This window comes from Copadichromis virginalis, linkage group LG2 (genome assembly GCF_057382275.1).
Source record: "Copadichromis virginalis isolate Kocher_CV1m ecotype Utaka linkage group LG2, C_Virginalis_male_GT1.1, whole genome shotgun sequence".
Taxonomy (NCBI): domain Eukaryota; kingdom Metazoa; phylum Chordata; class Actinopteri; order Cichliformes; family Cichlidae; genus Copadichromis; species Copadichromis virginalis.
Window position 1 is genome coordinate 19,138,004 of NC_140619.1, and position 19,474 is coordinate 19,157,477.

The window sequence follows — 19,474 nt, forward strand, 5'->3', positions numbered from 1 at the left end:
ATTTTCACAGTCTTTCTGGATCAGTTCTAGTATTTATACAAGTTTACAAGGAGAGTCAAATCTTCCCCCAAAAGCCTTCATGTGTAAGAATGACACTCGTACACTGCAAGACTGGAAACTGCAGGACTTCTAGGACTTGTGAATATGGTGTTGAGGCCAGTTAAAAATGATTGCAAAACATCAACATGTGGTTGATGCTATAAACAGGCAAAACTAGTATGTAAGTTTCTTTTTGCATTTGGTTCAGATATTTTAAGGATTAGGGTTTAGATTGTTTTCACAATGAAAGTCTGGCTGCAAAACACCAGAACACCTCTAGGTGTTTGCACATAGCTGTTGGTGAATGGCTGATTCTGTGCAGTGAGTTTGAACATTACATTAAAGTACAATTCAATAAAGCAGGAAATCTTCAAAAATCATCTTTTTTTTAACCTTTATTTAACCAGGAAGATCCCACTGAGATTAAAAACCTCTTTTCCAAGGGGGACCTCGTCAAGACAGGCAGCAGCAAGTGTCTCACAGTTACAGAAATTACTCGGTTAAACACAGGCAGCAACAACACACATGCAAAAAAAATAAAATCAAATTAAATTAAATTCAGTAAAATTCAATAAAATTCACATAAATATAAAAAATCGGTTAAAATGACAATTAGTCTAATTGAAACAGTTGCATGTTATGGCCTCAAGGATTCGTAGTTTAGATTTAAAAGCACTTAATGAAATGAATTCAGTCATAAATTCATTTATGAATTTAAACTTGCTCCAAAATGAGTGACTGTAACAGGAGTGTGAACTGGCACAGTGTGAACTGGCACAGTGTGAACAAACGAGTGTTCTGCTCTGTGAGGTTTGTATTAACCGCCCATATAAACACCACTCTTTAAAAACACGTTCTTTCATGAATTTATCTGGAAACTATCCAGTTATTACATTTTGACACAAGGTCAACATTAAAGGATTATTGATTGAACATCTAAAATGATACATTGAAGGCTCATTCCCTGCAGCTACACAAGGACAGCCTGTTTAGCTTTTGAATCATTTATAATGCCGCGATGGATTTAGTGACAGAGGCTAAAAAAATAAAACACCACCATGCATATCTGTGAATGCACTAATGTGCTGCAGTTATAATACCAGAGTGTTTAAGGTCAAAACCTCTGAGGTGGTTGATTTGGCAACAGCGTTGGGATTAGCCCACTTTTCTTCACAGAGCAGTCAGGACCACAGGGAAGTGACATGGACAATATTCCCCTGTTATTCACCAAAATGAGCAAGAATTCCTGTTACCCCCCCGTGCCTTCTGGAGACCCCACTTCCCTGTGGTTAATTCACCCGACGGGCCCCCCCCCCCCACCACAAAAAAGCCCTTTTTACCAGAGAAACCAACTTTTGTGAGGATGAGACACGTTTTAGATATGAGACAGAAAACGCTTCATTTTCCTGCTCGTCTGTCTGTCTCCCCCCTCGTTGCTTTGCCAGCTTCTCTAATCACGCTTTGCCACTCTCTCGCCACCCCCACCCCCCTCTCTTTCTTCAGATGCTTGGTTGCGAGCAATAGAGCACTGCCTCTCGGCTTTTGCAGGTTTTTCTGATTTTCCTGAAGTCCCTTTGATATGGAAATTAAATGACTCCACTCAATGTCAGAATAGCTGAGGCACAATCTCAGAGTTAGCAGTTTCGACACTTTCTGCCTTTTTTTCTCTTTTTCTGAGAGCAACACATTGCAGAGAGACACAAGCACAGTCAGATGATTATTGCACACTTTTGCTGAGCATTATTGAATTTGATATGTCCACCTGCACAAAGGGAACTTTTTCAAAAAAAACCCTCAGGGAGCAAATTTTGATAAACTCCAATTGTATCTGTAAGTTGCCTTCCCTGGAGAAAATTCGGCTCAGTTGCCTGAAATGTGACACCCTATAAAGAATAAAACAGAAATGTCGCAGTCTTAATGAGCTCATCTGAGCAGGACTGTTTGAAATCTGACAGCCGGAGCATGGAAACCTTAAGTGTTTGTTAGCCCTTCAGGCTAAACCCTGACTCAGAGAAAATGACTCAAGATAAAAGAAAATAGTCTTGAACTTTTTTTTTTAAAACATGGCACATATGGAAGCCTGGTGTAACATATTGCAGGATACTGATATCACAGGTGACACTGACTGCACATGTGGCAAATATGAGCTGCTGAAATGTATTTGACCTCAGGGCGTGCCTTGTTGAGGTAATGAAAATCTGAAATAAAACCATGTCATCAGGGAACCACCTTAATTTCCCTGTTCAGTTTAAAGTCTTAACTTTAACCTTCCCTGCTGCTCTATTTTATTACTGAGGACATTATAACTCTGGGATGTGACGGCACAGAGCGGGGTCCATCAACTACATGGCAATCAAGGCACAGGAAGTAACACTTGGCACCAGGTTCTATTTTAGTCAAATGTAACATCTTGTGAGAAAGGCTGGATTATTAAACACAAACATCCTTGTGGCTCAAAGCCTCAAGAAAGCAAAAGCTTACTGGATCTCAGAGGGTTTGTACTAATTTAATTAAACATTTGTTTGGAATATCCATCATCAAAGTGCCATATAAACTAAGAGGGACAGAACTCCAATATAGGTCCTGTTTTGTAGACTCAGATCATCCACTCTGCTTTATTATTTTAGTTTGTTTCATGTTTTTTAATCAATATTTAGGGACATTTCCACACATCTAATCTAAACATTTCTATACAGAATCCCAGAATAGGGAAGTTTTTACAGACTGCATACAGTATGAATATAATCAGCGATATAAAAAAGGTTGAGGCCTTGCTTTTCCTGGGTTTGTTGAGTTTTGACTTTTCCGTCCTTTATATAAGCAGTCGGAGGTGTGGTCCATGGCTCAGCTGCTCAGACCACACCCCGCTGCAATGGCTCCACTGCATGAAAGATGCAAACACCCGGATCACCCGGTGGTATCTGGCTTTACAGCCCTGTAAATTTCAGGAGATCCACAGGCCGGGGGCGCAGTTTTCTCTCCCGCTTGGGGGAGAAGAAGTAGGTTCGGCTGGATGTAGCCGCAGCTTCAGTCAGGGTTATGTGGCGGGGCTCAGCTGCAGGGGAGGGATGCCGCACTGAGCTCAAGGGGTGGTGCCAGGCAGGTGAGTGGACAGGTGGTGGTGATGACACTGACGAGCTCGCTACTGTTTTTAGAGACGCTGGAGTCGAGAGGTTTTCCTAGCTTTAGTTTTCTTTATGGTTAAAGCTATAGTTCACATTTATTCCTTGTTTCACTGTATCCTGCCCACCCTCTGTTCCCCATGTGTTCTGATAAAGTCTCCCGTTAGCAGTTCTCCTGTTAACGGGAGAACTGCTAACGGGAAAAAAAAAGTGCGACCGCCTTCGTTTGGCTCTCAGCGAAGGCGGTCGCACTTTTTCTCCTCTCCTCCTTACCCTTATCTTCCCTGCTTAGCCTCTGTGTCCTTGTCTTGTCTCGTGTGCATTACTTTCCCTGGAACAGTCTCTCACTGTTGTTCTCTAAAACCTAAAAGAGAATTGTGGATTTGATCAACTGGTCTTTGAATGCTATTGACACCCTTTTCTCAACGAGAAGTCTGGGCTCGGGAGAGCCCGAGTGCCCTGGAGGGACTTTCCCTGCCGGATACACGATGGACGGGTGGCAGAACTGGAGGGTCATGTGCCTGGCGGGACTGTCAATCGAGGACGCTGAAGATATCTATCTATTCGGAACCATGATAACAGGGTTCTTGCTGATCGGAGCTGGCTTGGCCCTGGTTTATCGGAGAAATAAGAGAGCGGAACCGGCTGTTCAAACCCCCCCAAGGCTGCCTGCTGGAATCGAAGCGATGGGACGAGGCGCGACCTCTCACAACGAATGCTGCATGGTTAACACCTTGGAGACGCTTACAGCTGCTGTGAAGGCTCAAAACAACACCATTGAGTGTATGGGGGGATACATCAGAGAGAGGTCTGCTCAGAATGAGACCCTTGAGCGAAAGTTGGATCACATCACGGAACGGATCACTGCAGTTGTGAGGTCTCAGAATCAAAAGAATGACAACACCACGGAACAGAAGTTTGATACCATCATGGAGAGGCTCGCGGCTCTCCAACGGGAGATTGAGAGACCAGCGTCAGAGTGTTAAAGAGCAGCTTGAAATTCTCCTGAGCTGCTCGCATGAAAAATCAACAAAATCAACATCGTAATGCGGACACCACCACGGCGCCAGCTGCAGGCCCAAGGCTGGAGCCGAACAATCACTCCCTGATAACGACTGTGTGATGACTATTCTTCCCATCCCATGCAAGGCCACCTGGATTGGCTGGAGGACTGTTTACTTAGCCTGATAGGGCGAAGGACACTGTCTCAGCTGAACTATGGACACGCACGCAAATTTTGGCAACGCTACCGATCTCCGACTTGTAAGCCCATGTGATGTCTGTGTTATGTGTGTAAGGTCGGGGGCGGGGGGGGGGGGGGGTCCCATTTCACTGCAGGGCAACCTGCTTGTGACAAATAAAGCTTTGATTAATTGATTGATTGATTGATTGTATTGATTTTTACTTTTTCATTTTAATTTAATTGCTTAGTGCAGAAAGCAATGCTGCTCATTATAAAGAAGCAAAACTTTCATCAACTCAGAGTTTCGTTATCTGCACTGAAAGAAACACACAATAGAAATATGCTGTTGGAAGTGATACTCTGATTACAATCAGCATAAATGCTGCCTGGGCAGGCCAAGATGAATTATTTGACTTTTTTCTTTCGTCCAGCAGGTTCAGGAGAAACGTCTTCCCTGAAGCTCTGACCTGGTGAACTCCACACTACAGCACTAAGCATTTTTGACTTGCTTTTATTGCTGTGCTAATCACTCCTGCACAGGCTGAACGTCTTCAGGTTATTATTATTTATACACCAACAAACAAATGTACATGCACTATGCCATCTTTGCTTTACCTGCAACAGTTCCTTTCATATTCTGTCTACTGCATCTTTACACCAAAGTAAAGGCAAACTAATCACCTTGAAGTGAAATATGATTGGTGAGATATTGCATTTTGTCACACCATTTATTTTAAATTTGTAGTTAAATTTAGTTATTATGTAGTTATTTTCTGCATTCTATTTGTCTCTTATCAAATATTAATTTTCATTTTTTTGCATTTACTTTATCACCTCATGTGCTCACGTGATTCCCATCATCATGCAGTTATTACATCCAGCCCTGAGTTATGTGTTATTTCCATTTTGAAATAAGATTGAGAAAGTAAAAACATCCTGAAAGTATCTTCTTTCAGAGAAGCCTCCGTGTGCAGGTTAAGGTGGATGTGGGTGTTTGTACAGGTTCAGGTGTGGGTGTAAAGCTGCACTACACTCTGATTTGGCCTGGCAGAGTTTAAGATGAACGAGAGGACTCATTTGTGGAGGAAACAGCTTCAAGTTCTGGCTCCGGCCTCTGCAGCATGGACAGGCTGCTGGATGAGCAGCAGCTACAGTTAGAGGAGGATTTTTTTCTTTGTGTGCCTGAGATTTTATTTATTATGTTTTAGTCTTGAACACATTCAACATAAATATTCAGCATATTTTATTGCTAATGATAATGTACATTACATGTCATTCTTATGTAGGCAGTTTTCCCTCAACCATTTGCACATATTGCCAGTTACTTTAATACATCACAGTAATTTTCAGGATTGTCCTGACTGCACATAACCTGATTATATGAAAGCTCCATCACAAGGCCAACAAACATTTGAAAGACGTTCCAGCACTGAATCAGAACACTGTGCTACTATGTGTTCTTGTATCCACTCTGGTGTGATTCATGACTGTTATTACACAGTTATTACATTTTAAAAGTAGAGTTTAGATCTGGGGCACAATGTCATTTTCTTCTAAGGTGCACAAGCACGAGGCCAAGTCTAGATAAATGTAACCTTTTTTCACCCATATATTTGGTTTCAAAAGGATATTCTATTTCAAGAGTTATCTTTTATTATGTACCTTTAAATCATGTGTTTACAAAAGTGTATTCTTTTACAGTCTCAATTAAAGTGGATGGCCTAAAGAAGAAAGAGTCTAAAAACTACTTTCATTTTTACAATAAAAGGATTTACCTGAAGGTAAACTGCAAACTGTGCCCAGGACAGAAACAACCACATAATGCTGCAAACACAACTTTGGCTCTTTACAATCACCTTCATAGACAGAAGAAGCTGAGGGACTGAGTGAATGCAGACCTCATCCAGCAGCTAGACCCTGAACTTCAACAGGTAACAAACGGATGAGCAGCTAAACTATAAACTACAGTTACTTGAGATATTGACAGTTCTCTGAGAATTCAAAGTATTAACTAGAGTAATGTAGTATCAGGCAAAAAAAAAGGGTTAAAAACACTCTTTTCTTACTTCTGCAAGTTCATACTTGTTCTAGGATTGCATACATGTTTTTGTTAGAAGGTGTTTCACTTTGTCTTGGTTCTATTTAGTTTTTCTTTTTGCTCCTAACAAGAGATGTCAAGAAATCTTCGAGATGTCTGTTAGAAATCCCTGGAGACTCTGTTCTGTTGGTTACTTTAAAAACATTTGTTTCTTTAAAAACAAATACACTGCACTTTGTATTAAGGTAAAAGGTCAAATTTGGACTATCATGAACCCTGTAGTTCAGTCTGGATCAACGTAATCACTGGCACATACAGAACCTAATGACAGCTTAAAGGAGCGAAAAGTTGTAACGTATATGGGAAATGCTCGTTTTTAGAGGTATTTGGTGAAGTACACAGAAAAACAAATCAAAAATTGTCTGAAGGATGTTGTTAAAAACCTGCAAATATATTTTTTATATTTTAGTTTTGACTTAGTTCAGTTTTACAGTGTGTGCGTCTCAGCTGAGGCACACAGCGGCGTTTCTCTCTCTCTTCGATTACCTTGCTCGTCCCACTCTTCAGTCTTTTTCTTCTCCCTTTCTGTTACTTTCTGCCATGATCCTCGTCACTCTTTTCCTCCTCACAGTCTCTCTTTTATCTCATAACTTCTATTTTCTGCTACGCTACCATCACTGTTATTCTCCGTTCATGTCCATCTTCAACAACTAATCATTCTCATTGGCGTTATCATCGCACTTCTTATCTGTGGCGCTGACATAACCGTCTGTCAAATCAAGTGGGAGCCATGCTGAGAATATATGCTGTTAAATGATTCAAAACTAATATGCTCACCGTTACACTCTTTCATTCATTTTCCATCCTCCTTCTATCATCTCATCTTCTCTCACAGATACACGCTACTCTTTAAATCCCATCCTCTGTAGCCTCCCTATCTTTACAACCACTTCTAGCTTTTATCTGCCATTACTTATTTTCATATTCTGTAGGTTTGTCTTAGTATTTGTTGGTGTTACTAGTACAAATCACAGCTGACACCTCAGGCCCTCCAAGGTTTGGAGGCCTATCTCCACCTACCACCACTTCCCCTGCCGGTGGCGGACTCCCTCAGGTGTCGGTGCGTTGGTGGTTCCTTGTGTCTGGGGGTGGGCGTCCAGGTACACACCGGCTCACTCCTTGGCGGCCGCTTATCGGGGCCTGGAGCCTGGGGCTCGCTCGGGCCCCTTCGGGGGTGGGATGCCCCCGGCCTCTCGGCCTGGGGCTCGGTCACTCAGGCACAGCTGGCGGCCGGCGGAGCTCACGGGCGCGTCACTGCAACTCCCCCTGGCTTCTGCTCCACGGCTGCTGAGTGAGCCCTCATCTGGGACTCTCCTCAGCTCTTACTGGAACAGTGGCGCGGCTGCCCCTCTGTTGGTCTTCCATGGTTTCTTGTGTTCTGGGGGCCTCTGGATGTCTGGAGTTTTGATCTCCTCCATACCTGCTTCACACCCTGGAGGACGGGGCTGTGGCCCCCCCCACACTCCCTAGCAGATCGTTACATGGAGAAACCTTTGGAATACAAGCGCGCTGATCCACACAGGTATGCACACGGGTGTTCACTGCTCGTAGACCCAAATTACACCTTTCTTGGCTGCTACTTCGAAGCACATCTGTCCTGCGTGCTGCACAACAACATTGAATATTTAGTATTTACTGCTGTTTACACTTAGCTAGATTAATGCGATGGTGTTGTGTTTAGTATGTTGCTTTGTTTTTTTTGGTTTTTTTTTGTCTTTTTTTGCTTGTTTTCTATTCTTCTCTCAACAGGTGATCCAGGAGATTTTTATTTTTTTCTCCACCCCTTTCTCACTGTCCCTCTCCCCTTCTGTTTTTCCTTTCCTTCCTCTTTCTTTCTCCCTTTCCTATCTCTCACTCATGTCTGTCCCGTCTGTAACATCTGAAAATAAAATATAATAAATAATAAAAACAAAGATCGACCAAATGGACCAATACGGCAATGCCACAATGATCCATTTGGCAAAGTAAATCCATTGGGTATCCTTGTTGGTCTTCAGACAACAATTCTGATGGCTAAAGAACCAAATGGGACAGGCGGAAAGAAAACAAAAAAAACAAAAAAAAACAAATCACAGCTGACAGACAAGAAATATTCCTTTTTTTTTGTTTTTTGTTTTTTGTTTTTTTTTTGTGTCCCGTTTGGATCTTTAGCCATCAGAATTGTTGTCCAATTGTTGGCCAAGAAAGATGCCAAGCGGATTTATTTTACCAAGTGGATCATCATGGCCTTGCCATATTGGTCCATTTGATTGACCTTTATTATAATTATGAATTTATTTTATTTTCAGTTGCTACAAACGGGACAGACATGACTGGGGGATAGGACAGGGAGAAAGAATGAAAGAAAGAGAGGGAGAGAAAGAAAACCAAAGGGGAGAAGAGACGGTGAGAAGGGGGGGAAGAAAGAAAAACAAAAAAACAAAAAAAACAAAACACCTGGGTCACCTGTATGGAGAAAAAAAGACAGAAGAGAAAGCAAACAACAAAGAGCAACATAATAAAAAAAAACGGCACCATCACAATAAACTAGCTAGCAGTAGATACTAAATAATAAACGATATTGTGCAGCACGCAAGATAGACAGCGCACAATGTGCTTTGAGGCAGCAGCCAAGAAAGCTGTAGTCCGCGTCTGTGAATACCCGTGTGTACACCTGTGTGCATACCTGTGTGGATCAGCATGCTTGCATTCCAAAGGTTTCTCCATGTAATGATCTGCTAGGGAGTGTGGGGAGCCACAGCCCCGTCCTCCAGGGTATGAAGCAGGTATGGAGGAGATCAAAACTCCAGACATCCAGAGGCCCCCAGAACACAAGAGACCAAGGAAGACCAACAGAGGGGCAGCCGCGCCACTGTCCCAGTAAGAGCTGAGGAGAGTCCCAGATGAGGGCTCACTCAGCAGCCGCGGAGCAGAAGCCAGGGGGAGTTGCAGTGACGCGCCCGTGAGCTCCGCCGGCAGCCAGCTGTGCCTGGGTGACCGAGCCCCAGGCCGAGAGGCCGGGGGCACCCCACCTCCGAAGTGGCCCGAACGAGCCCCAGGCTCCAGGCCCCGATAAGCGGCCGCCAAGGAGTGAGCCGGTGTGTACCCGAACGCCCATCCCCAGTCACAAAGAACCACCAACGCACCGATACCTGAGGGAGTCCGCCACTGGCAGGGGAAGAGAAACATTCCTGCTTGTATATGATGAAGTCCTGTTTCTAACTTTCTGACCTATTGTTTCTGTGGCTTCTTTCTCTGTCTGTTCTATAGACAGTCAGGACTTGGGATGAATCAGAGAGGAGAGAGCAGGTTAGTAAGGATGTTAGAAGTCGAGACAAGTCAGCTTTATTTGTATAGCATGTTTAAAAGACATCCATATATACACAAGCATACTCTTATATACAAATGCATATGTATATATACAAATGCATATATATATACAGTGGGGCAAAAAAGTATTTAGTCAGTCACCGATTGTGCAAGTTCCCCCACTTAAAATGATGACAGAGGTCAGTAATTTGCACCAGAGGTACACTTCAACTGTGAGAGACAGAATGTGAAAAAAAAAATCCATGAATTCACATGGTAGGATTTGTAAAGAATTTATTCGTAAATCAGGGTGGAAAATAAGTATTTGGTCAATAACAAAAATACAACTCAATACTTTGTAACATAAGCTTTGTTGGCAATAACAGAGGTCAAACGTTTACTATAGGTCTTTACCAGGTTTGCACACACAGTAGCTGGTATTTTGGCCCATTCCTCCATGCAGATCTTCTCGAGAGCAGTGATGTTTTGGGGCTATCACCGAGCAACACGGACTTTCAACTCCCGTCACAGATTTTCTATGGGGTTGAGGTCTGGAGACTGGCTAGGCCACTCCAGGACTTTCAAATGCTTCTTACGGAGCCACTCCTTTGTTGCCCGGGCGGTGTGTTTTGGATCATTGTCATGTTGGAAGACCCAGCCTCGTTTCATCTTCAAAGTTCTCACTGATGGAAGGAGGTTTTGGCTCAAAATCTCACGATACATGGCCCCATTCATTCTGTCCTTAACACGGATCAGTCGTCCTGTCCCCTTGGCAGAAAAACAGCCCCATAGCATGATGTTTCCACCCCCATGCTTCACAGTAGGTATGGTGTTCTTGGGATGCAACTCAGTATTCTTCTTCCTCCAAACACGACGAGTTGAGTTTATACCAAAAAGTTCTACTTTGGTTTCATCTGACCACATGACATTCTCCCAATCCTCTGCTGTATCATCCATGTGCTCTCTGGCAAACTTCAGACGGGCCTGGACATGCACTGGCTTCAGCAGCGGAACACGTCTGGCACTGCGGGATTTGATTCCCTGCCGTTGTAGTGTGTTACTGATGGTGACCTTTGTTACTTTGGTCCCAGCTCTCTGCAGGTCATTCACCAGGTCCCCCCGTGTGGTTCTGGGATCTTTGCTCACCGTTCTCATGATCATTTTGACCCCATGGGATGAGATCTTATATATATATATATATATATATATATATATATATATATATATATATATATATATATATATATATATGTGTATATATATGTATATTAAATATATATACACACATACATACATATGTGTGTGTGTGTGTGTGTGTGTGTGTGTGTGTGTGTGTGTGTGTGTGTGTGTGTGTGTGTGTGTGTGTGCAGTACAGCCCCTGCATGCTTAGCTTGCAGACACATTGCAGTCCAAACTGCACATAAACAGTTTGTGTTTGGTGGAAATATTTGAAATCACCCATCAGTTGCAAACATTACTCTGTTGATGCTTGTTTATCCTCTGTAGTACCTGCCAGAGTACTTAGATGCTAAGGTTCCCTCAACTTTATTGACACCTGCAGTATGAACACATCACAGCAATCAGAAGCTAAAAATGATGCACTGAGGGTTTAAGTGAGCCATGGGGAGACAATATTTTCTTAGTACTGAGCAAGTCTCTCCTGCTGTCACCTTGAAGCAACACCCGGCCGCAGTGCATGAAGTAATATTGCATTAACTTGCCTATCAGATTCAATTACTCATTAATGAAGGTTCTACATTTCCATATTAATATGTTCATAAAAGAGATATTAGTTTTTCTTTCACTATTATCAGTTATTACACATTAGACTTAACAACACGTTTAGAAGTCATCTTTAGAGATGTAGCTATCATCTAAGCAGCTGTATGTTCAAACCTTCCTAAACAAACTTTTCTTTAAAAATTAAAGTCTCTTTCTCTTTGCTGACAGGGTAGAGTAAAATAAAATAAAATCTCTGCCATCGCTCTGTGTGGAGGACTGTGTGTGCGCTGTATGTAACAACCTTATTGTTGTTACACACCTACAGCAGTATTTCTTCTCTCCTCTCTACCACCACAGACTTATACCCCCCTCAGTTTTTGTATCTCTCATTTCCTTTTCATCATTTCTCCTCTTATCATAGCATCCTCACTCTATTCCCTGAGTCATCTCTGCCACAGTTTTCCTCCCTTCCTCAGCCGGTCTCATCTTTCTGTCTCTTCACATCTTTGAGCCACTAACTGCATAGCCTTTAAAATATACATCAGGCACTATTATCCACCTGCCATTCCCTTTGTTATTACCTTTGTTTAACAGGAATGCCCCCTGATTTCTTTCTCTTATTTTCATTAGATCATCTTTATACCAGTTCATACACTGTTTGTTTCTCTGTAATTATTCAACACTGATGTCCCACTGAGCCAAAGAAGGCCACATCAAACTGGAGTCACCCCTTCGCTGCCACCTCCACATCAACCATTGGTCGCTCTGTATCGCTCTCGCTCATTATCTCCCTGGTAACAGTCCCCATGGTGATAGCGTAGCTGCAAATCCAGGACATCCTTGAGAAGAGGTGATACCTTTTTTCATAAAAGGAGAGAAGGAGACTGAGATGGAGTGGGGTGAAGAAAAGGATGAGAAGTGAAGTGAGAAAAACCGTGAGAATACCTTTCAGAGGAAGAGAAACACAGAAAGAGGTGAGTTAGCATACTGAGCGCTCAATGAGATTATCAGAGTTAGAAAACAGATATTGACTGTTAAAAGTCTTTTGAGTTGGAAACAATATTTGAGTAAAGTTTTTGAATGCCTATTAAAATGTAAGATTTAGGATTCAACTTCATGAACCAAGAAACCAAGAAACATACCGAAGATAACTGACACAAAATCAGAATAAAAACAACACCTCACCTCCCTAATTGCAATCAAACAAACACCAAAGCTATGTGCATGGTGAAAGCTACAAGTGGAGAACTCAGGTATACTCAGACAGATGAAACATGGAACGAGCTTCCTGGTAAAATGAAGCCAGTGTGTTATCACCATAAACCTGTAGTCTGACAGATCTTGGTCACTAGATGGTGAAAACTATGGTTCATGAGAAGTTTATGTGCTTTCTGTCTTGACCTCTGTAAATGCTTTCCTGCTGGGTTTGGGTTCACTCGCTCATTTTGGGTCATATTGAATAAAAAATTAAATCCACTTTGCAAATCTTAGTCATACTATATTTCGAAATAGAGGATTATATGTGGTATGAAAGCTCACTGGCTAATAAGAGGTTTTTTTTGCAACCAAGCTGGGTAGAGTGGAAAACTCATATCTAGACTTGAGAAGACAGTAGATGAGGCCACAGTAATGACCTCCATCTTTAATAATACCTGTGGACAGTCAGGTCTGCATGTTAAAGTCTCCTTGTGCAAAATACTGAATCTTAATTTGGTCAAATTACATTTTTTGTGAGACAAGAAAAAAAGACACGAGAGACAAGAGAAGGGCTTACAAATGTGCTTCGGAAATTGATTTAATGTTGTTCAGTTTGTAGACTTTTTTGACTAATACAGGCATTTTAATCTGCTGCCTCTTCTTTTACCCACAGAGGCTCACCTGCTGCTGTGTCTACCTGTCACAGCAGCACTCTGCATGTCTCCTTCAGTACATCCATGAATCGTCTCTGTGTTCTTCCTCTTTCCACCTTCCTCGCCGCTCCATATTCAAAATCCAGCATATCCCTCCAGTGTCAAAAGCATCTTATCCTTACCTCTTTTGTCTCCAAACCGCTCCACCTGAGCCGTCCCTCTGATGTACCCCTTTCTAATCCTGTCCATCCTGATCACTCAAGTGAACATCTTCAACTTTGCTTACAGTTTTGCCATCACCTCCAAACCATTTATCATAGAAGCTCTCACTACAGGCTTGTAAACCTTCCCCTTCACTCTTGCTGCTATCCTTGTATCACAAATCACCCCGACGCTTGTCTCCACCCACTCCATCCTGCCTCACTCTCTTCTCCACTGTCTCCTACTTTGGATGGCTAAGTCCAGATGATCTGCCTTCTCTCCTCCTTGCATGTCCAACTTTCTACCTGCCCCTCTCTCATTCACACGTGCATACTCCTTGCTTTTACTGATTTTCATTTTACAGGATGAAATCTCAAAATCTCGTCCCGTTTTCAGTTCAAACAAAACACAGCATTTAGTGTCAGGCCGGTGAATGCAATAACACTTAGTCCTGTTGCAGTTGTGACTGTTTTATTCGCTTCATCCAGGAGAAGAGTGCAGCTGCTGCTGGCAGGAGGAGGCAGAAAGACGCGTGGCCAAGTGCAAAGAATGTAAAGGAGACTCAAAGGAAGGAAAGGAGACAAAGACGAGAAAGAACAAGCGACAGGAAGAGAAAGGAACAGGAAAAACAGAAAAGACAGCTTTTCAGGACATGAGGAGGTGGACACACACACACACACACACACACACACACACACACACACACACACACACACACACACACATCATCTGAGCTCCTGTACTCCCAAGAGTCACAGAGACAGAGTGTGTTTGTGTGTGTTGGCTGAAATCCCAGGTATAGTGGGAGGGATTTGTGTATTTCTCTTACTCTTAATGTCAAAATGCCATCTCTCCATTTGTTTAAAAGTGATCTACATGTGTGAACAACTGTGTGTGTGTGTGTGTGTGTGTGTGTGTGTGTGTGTGTGTGTGTGTGTGTGTGTGTGTGTATGTATGTGTGTGTGTGTGAGTATGCAAGCTCATGACTTTTACTTATTTTTTGAGATGCCATTGTTTCTTTGAGTACCTCTGTAGATTTGTGTGTGAGGGCTGACTGTGTATGTTTTCCTGTGCAAATGTGTAAAGTAAAAGAGATGGTACTATGTGTCCACATCACATACAGAAATGTAAAGGTACAATGTAACAACAGTGATAAACAATATGTTATAAGCTAACAGCGCTGTAACAATGTCTTATTTTTAAACAAAGGCTGCTGCAGAGGTGGGAAAAGACAGACTCTATATGTTCAACAGTACACTGGTAATTATTGATATCCTTCCTATCCTGTCATATAATGTACACAATGTCCACAGTTTTCCTTCTTGTGAATATGGGAAACGTTTAAACTTAACTTTCTATCATTTTTAAAAACTGACCAGACAGCAATTAAAACTGAAGGCACATTGGTAAATTAAAACATAACTTAAAAAAAAAAAAAGTAATAATATTGAAGAAAGTGAAAAAGACAACTGGTCAAACTTGGGTCTCTTACTAATATATATTTTTGTTCGTTTCAGTGGTCATTGTGTAACATCAGGCTTGTTTTTCATGAGATGCATCCTGCAGTCCAAAAGGAGCCATGTTAATACAGCTTACATTTGGTTTCATTCACTTCAACACATTTGATTAGAGCTTTCAAACTATGCACATCTACATGATTTCCAATCTGGATTGGTTAATAATGCCACTGTGTGGGAGGTGAACGATATCTAAGAAATTGTTCATTGTTTATCGTTTTGTTTTGTTTTGTTGACCTGGACTTGGATGGTGTGGGGCCAGAAAAGTTCCAGTAGTATTAATTTGTCACATAATCGTCATGTCATCACAGTAAAGTTGACCGAGTATTAGGAATGGGGATCGAGCCCAATTCCTTGTACTTCTTAGTCTTGTAATTCTTAGTCTGCTTGCCGATCGATCCTGCTTCCTGGTTCACTTCCACTTGCTACAATCAGCTGATTTCAGCTCGTGTTCATGTTATAGACAATATTTTTTTTTATTGCACAAAAGGACAAGAGCACGATGGTGAAGTCCAAACCAGAACAGAAACAGACAGAAACAAGTGCGTTATACTGTCCAAGCAAGGCAAGTTTATTTGCCTTGCTTCTCAAAGTGAACTCGGTTAGCCCGGTTAGCTGTGGAGAAAGGCAGGGTTAGGTGTGCTCACATGTTGATGCCACACTCTGTGTCTTTCTGGCAGCTGTCAAAAAAAAGTTGATTATTGCCTCCGATACCACAGCAACTATCTGCGTTGCTCAAACATGTTAATGAGATGTAGTTCTGTTTTGGCTGCCAGATGGGCCTGTACCTGTAGCTCTGATGCTAAAGCATCCTAAAAGCGTGTCGATAAAAGATTTGATAGTTGCATGTTTCCAAGTATATCTGCTGAACAATCAGCTGTTATTGATCACTGTCCATTTATATCAGCTGATCTCCCAGAAGATGCCTCTGAGCTTGACTTTGAGGCTTACCTAAAGCAACAGCTCAATTGCTCAATTTCTCATTATTGATAAAGTTCCTGCTTGTTAAATTTGGTGTAATGAGAGTATTAATGAAGTTAATGAGTGATTTTAGAAACCCTTGTTTCAAAGAAGCTTTAAAACCACTTGTCATTAAACTTTAAAGGGCAGTTTTAAACTTTTTGACATTCTCAAATTAAAGCCGATAACTCACTATGCACGTGCTTATAACTGCACTAAATGATGTTTTCTACTTGTCTCCTAACTGGTGCAATACTTGTTTATTTAAGCCATATTTGGAGAATTTGCAAAATATGAAATTTCTACAGTACATAAAAATTGCACTGAGATAGAAAATGCACAGAAGCAACAAAATGTGTGACAGTGAAAGTGCGTTAGCATCAGTGATGCATGATGTTTAGCAGCAGTGGTGGATTGTAGCACTTAAGTGAATGGGCAGAAATATTTGGTATCCAAGCCTGGGTTGTGCAGTAGTGTGAAGGATGCTCAAGAAGGTTTGTAAATGTCCTCCATGCTCACTGTTGATGCCCCTACATTAGCTGGAGACTCCCTACATCGTCTCCATTTTCTCTCTGTTTTTATTAGAAATTCTCGCCTCCTCTTCTGTGGACCTAAAAAATAGCGAAATGAGTGAAGGAGCAGAAGACAGAATAGAAAGAAGACAAGACATCTGGTAAATCATTTAGCAGACAAGAACAGGTGGCTCTCTCATCCTCCGATGTCATCCATACTTTTACAGGGTAAAATATTTATTGGGCTGCCACAAAATGAGGCACTCATAATTTGGTTTCCGTGCATGATGATTCTCAGGCTCATTACAAGTAAATATTACGCGCCATATGCTTTCATTTTTACTGACTAATGTCCTACAGACTAATGTGCTATTACCAAGGGACATGAGGTGAGAGAGGAGGGTTGTCTTTGTCAAGACAACAAAAAAGAGGAAACAGGAGGACGTTGCCAGGTTATAGATTTTCTTTGTAAATCCAGAACAGTCTGATTCCAGATTGATTGACAGGATGTGCTTGACCTTGCAAAACGTAGTTGCAAAAGCTTATGGAAGATTGATAGTACTGCAGTTGTGTTATGTAGGTATCTGCCTGCGTAGAGTGAAGGATTATAGATGTGCAATCTGCACAGATGTGTTGAAATCTTGAAACGCAGTGAAGTCATTTTGTGTTTCCTCGGACTGAGTGGCCTGTTCCCACTTACAGTGTCAGTTCTGTCTGATAATAAATGACTGGAAAATCATGTGATCATTAAACAGGTAGGTAAGCTTATTAGTGGGGGACCAGAATCATTGGAGATGACTTTTTTATGACAGGCTGCTAAAATAATGTTTATCTTCTTTGAGCAATCTTGGCAGTTACCTCCAGCTTCAGATGCATCACCCTTCAGACTTGAGGCAACTCAAAAAGTAACTAGATAACATTATTTCTGTCCAAACTGCATAGAAAGCTCGTTCAGTTTCCTAGATAAGTGCATCTCCTTTCAAATGAACATCAGCACCGGTGATGATTGATGCTGACTCTGTTGTATGTTCAACAGTAAGGCCACAGGATTGAGAAAAAGCTATGCCCTATACAGTCACTCTTAATAGGGATGATTGTTCAGCACCCACCTATTTTCATTCATTCGTTCGTTGTCACGTCATTCTAGTTTTCTTTCTAGACTCTGTTGTTTTTCTTTCTCATTTCACTTCTTTGCCACACCTGAGTGTAATTAGCCACTCTCTCTGGTATTTTCCTTTTCTCCTTACATATTCTCTTTATTTATAGTTTCCTCGAGTGTTTAAATGTCCTCACTTCTTACTGTTGTGTATGGTCTCTTATACAGTTTTGCTGACCACATACTATAATTCTTAGCATTGCTAACTCAAAATTGGTTAATAAACATATATTCTATTAAAGAATTCAATTTCATGATCCAATCATTATCACCAACCATTGCCCAAAATAAAGATACAAATCAAGCAGTGGTTATTGGAAACTGTTACACATCTATAGACTGGTCAAGAAACTGAGACGGGTATATAAAGCTGTCATATGTTTGGAAAAACTGTCATGAAATTAGAGTCACTTACATTTATTAAAAAAATGTGAGATGCCATTGAATGGTCATAAAATCGAATAAATGGAAATTTCAACAACTACAAAAAGGCTGAAATGTGTTGATAGAAGAGATCCCAAGACAAGGAATGGGAGTAAAGGAAACACAGAGACTGGAAGTGGCAGATGGCCGGGAAGTAGCAGAGCAGAAATCAAATGTGTATACTCTTTCATTCTTTAGGGACGTGTGGACTGAAGCAAATATATGAACTAATTGACTTACTTTACATTCAAAGCAGGTACTGTATATCCTCATTTATTTTGTAATACTGCTCTGCTGAGCCAGTGGACAATGGGCGATTAATGGCTCCCACTGTAAAGGTGCCAAAAGGAACTACTGCTATGGTGTCTTAATGTGTAGAAATTATGTTTCTTCACTGGTATGTGTCCAGGAGAAAACGGACACTTCAATTATCCCAACCCTTCTAAATGCATTTTGACAAGGCTGGATAAGCATCAAAAGAAAAGATCACAATTACTTATATTGTGTCGAGATTTTTACTGTCCTGACTGCAGCTGAACTGTCGCCACACTGTCTACAACAAAGAAACTGAGACCTTTAAAGAGGCTGTACTGCTTTGTGGGAAAATAGATCAGACAATGGGCACGTAGTGTAAAGGCACATAGACACCACTTGAGGTAGATACGACCATAAAATGACTCTACAGCTAACATTTTAGTAAGACTACCCAGAATAATCAAATGCATCACTGTGCAAAAGTCTTGAGCCACCTCTCATTTCTTTATATTTTGCTTTGTTGTTGTTATTAAAGTTATGATCTTGAAAAGTTGCAGCTGTGGCTGTTTAGAAAAAATCTAATCAATTTTATTTATATAGCACTTTTAAAACAACAACTGTTGACCAAAGTACTGTACAATAGAATAATAAGATAAAATTTAAAAGGAAAGTAAAATAAAAGATAAGAAAATAATAAGAATAAAATGATGACAAACTCACTCAGAATTAAAAGCCAAGGAGTATGTCAGGGCTGTGTGTGCGGGCAGGCGGAGATGAGGATCCAAACACAGGACTCAGCTTTATTACTGGCCAAAAACCAAACCATGAACTGAGCAATGATACAGGCAAGTGTGAGGGTGCAACACAACACTGACACAGAGAAACACGGGGATTAAATACACTGGGGCGAAATCAGAGAATGGAAAACAGGGGGGAGACACAGCTGGGAGAGATTAGGGCTAATGAGACAGCGGGGGGGGGGGGGGACTAGAAACACTAACATGAAACATAAACCTTCAAAATAAAGCAGGAAACAATTCACGAAGACGCAGACTTGGCACAGAACTAAACCTACACTAAATATGAGGGCACAAGACACAAAAACCTAAAACCAGAATAAACTGGAACATACTAAATCATCATCATCA

The 19,474-nt window shown here is 41.4% G+C and overlaps 1 protein-coding gene across 1 annotated transcript; it reads left to right on the forward strand.

The window, feature by feature from the left end:
* Positions 1-2,878: 2,878 nt before the first annotated feature.
* On the forward strand, positions 2,879-4,147 carry LOC146717170 (uncharacterized). The gene is made up of 2 exons (XM_085467002.1): positions 2,879-2,956; positions 3,533-4,147. The coding sequence occupies exons 1-2, from the start codon at positions 2,879-2,881 to the stop codon at positions 4,145-4,147; spliced, it is 693 nt and encodes a 230-aa protein (XP_085323128.1).
* The last annotated feature ends 15,327 nt before the right edge of the window (positions 4,148-19,474 follow it).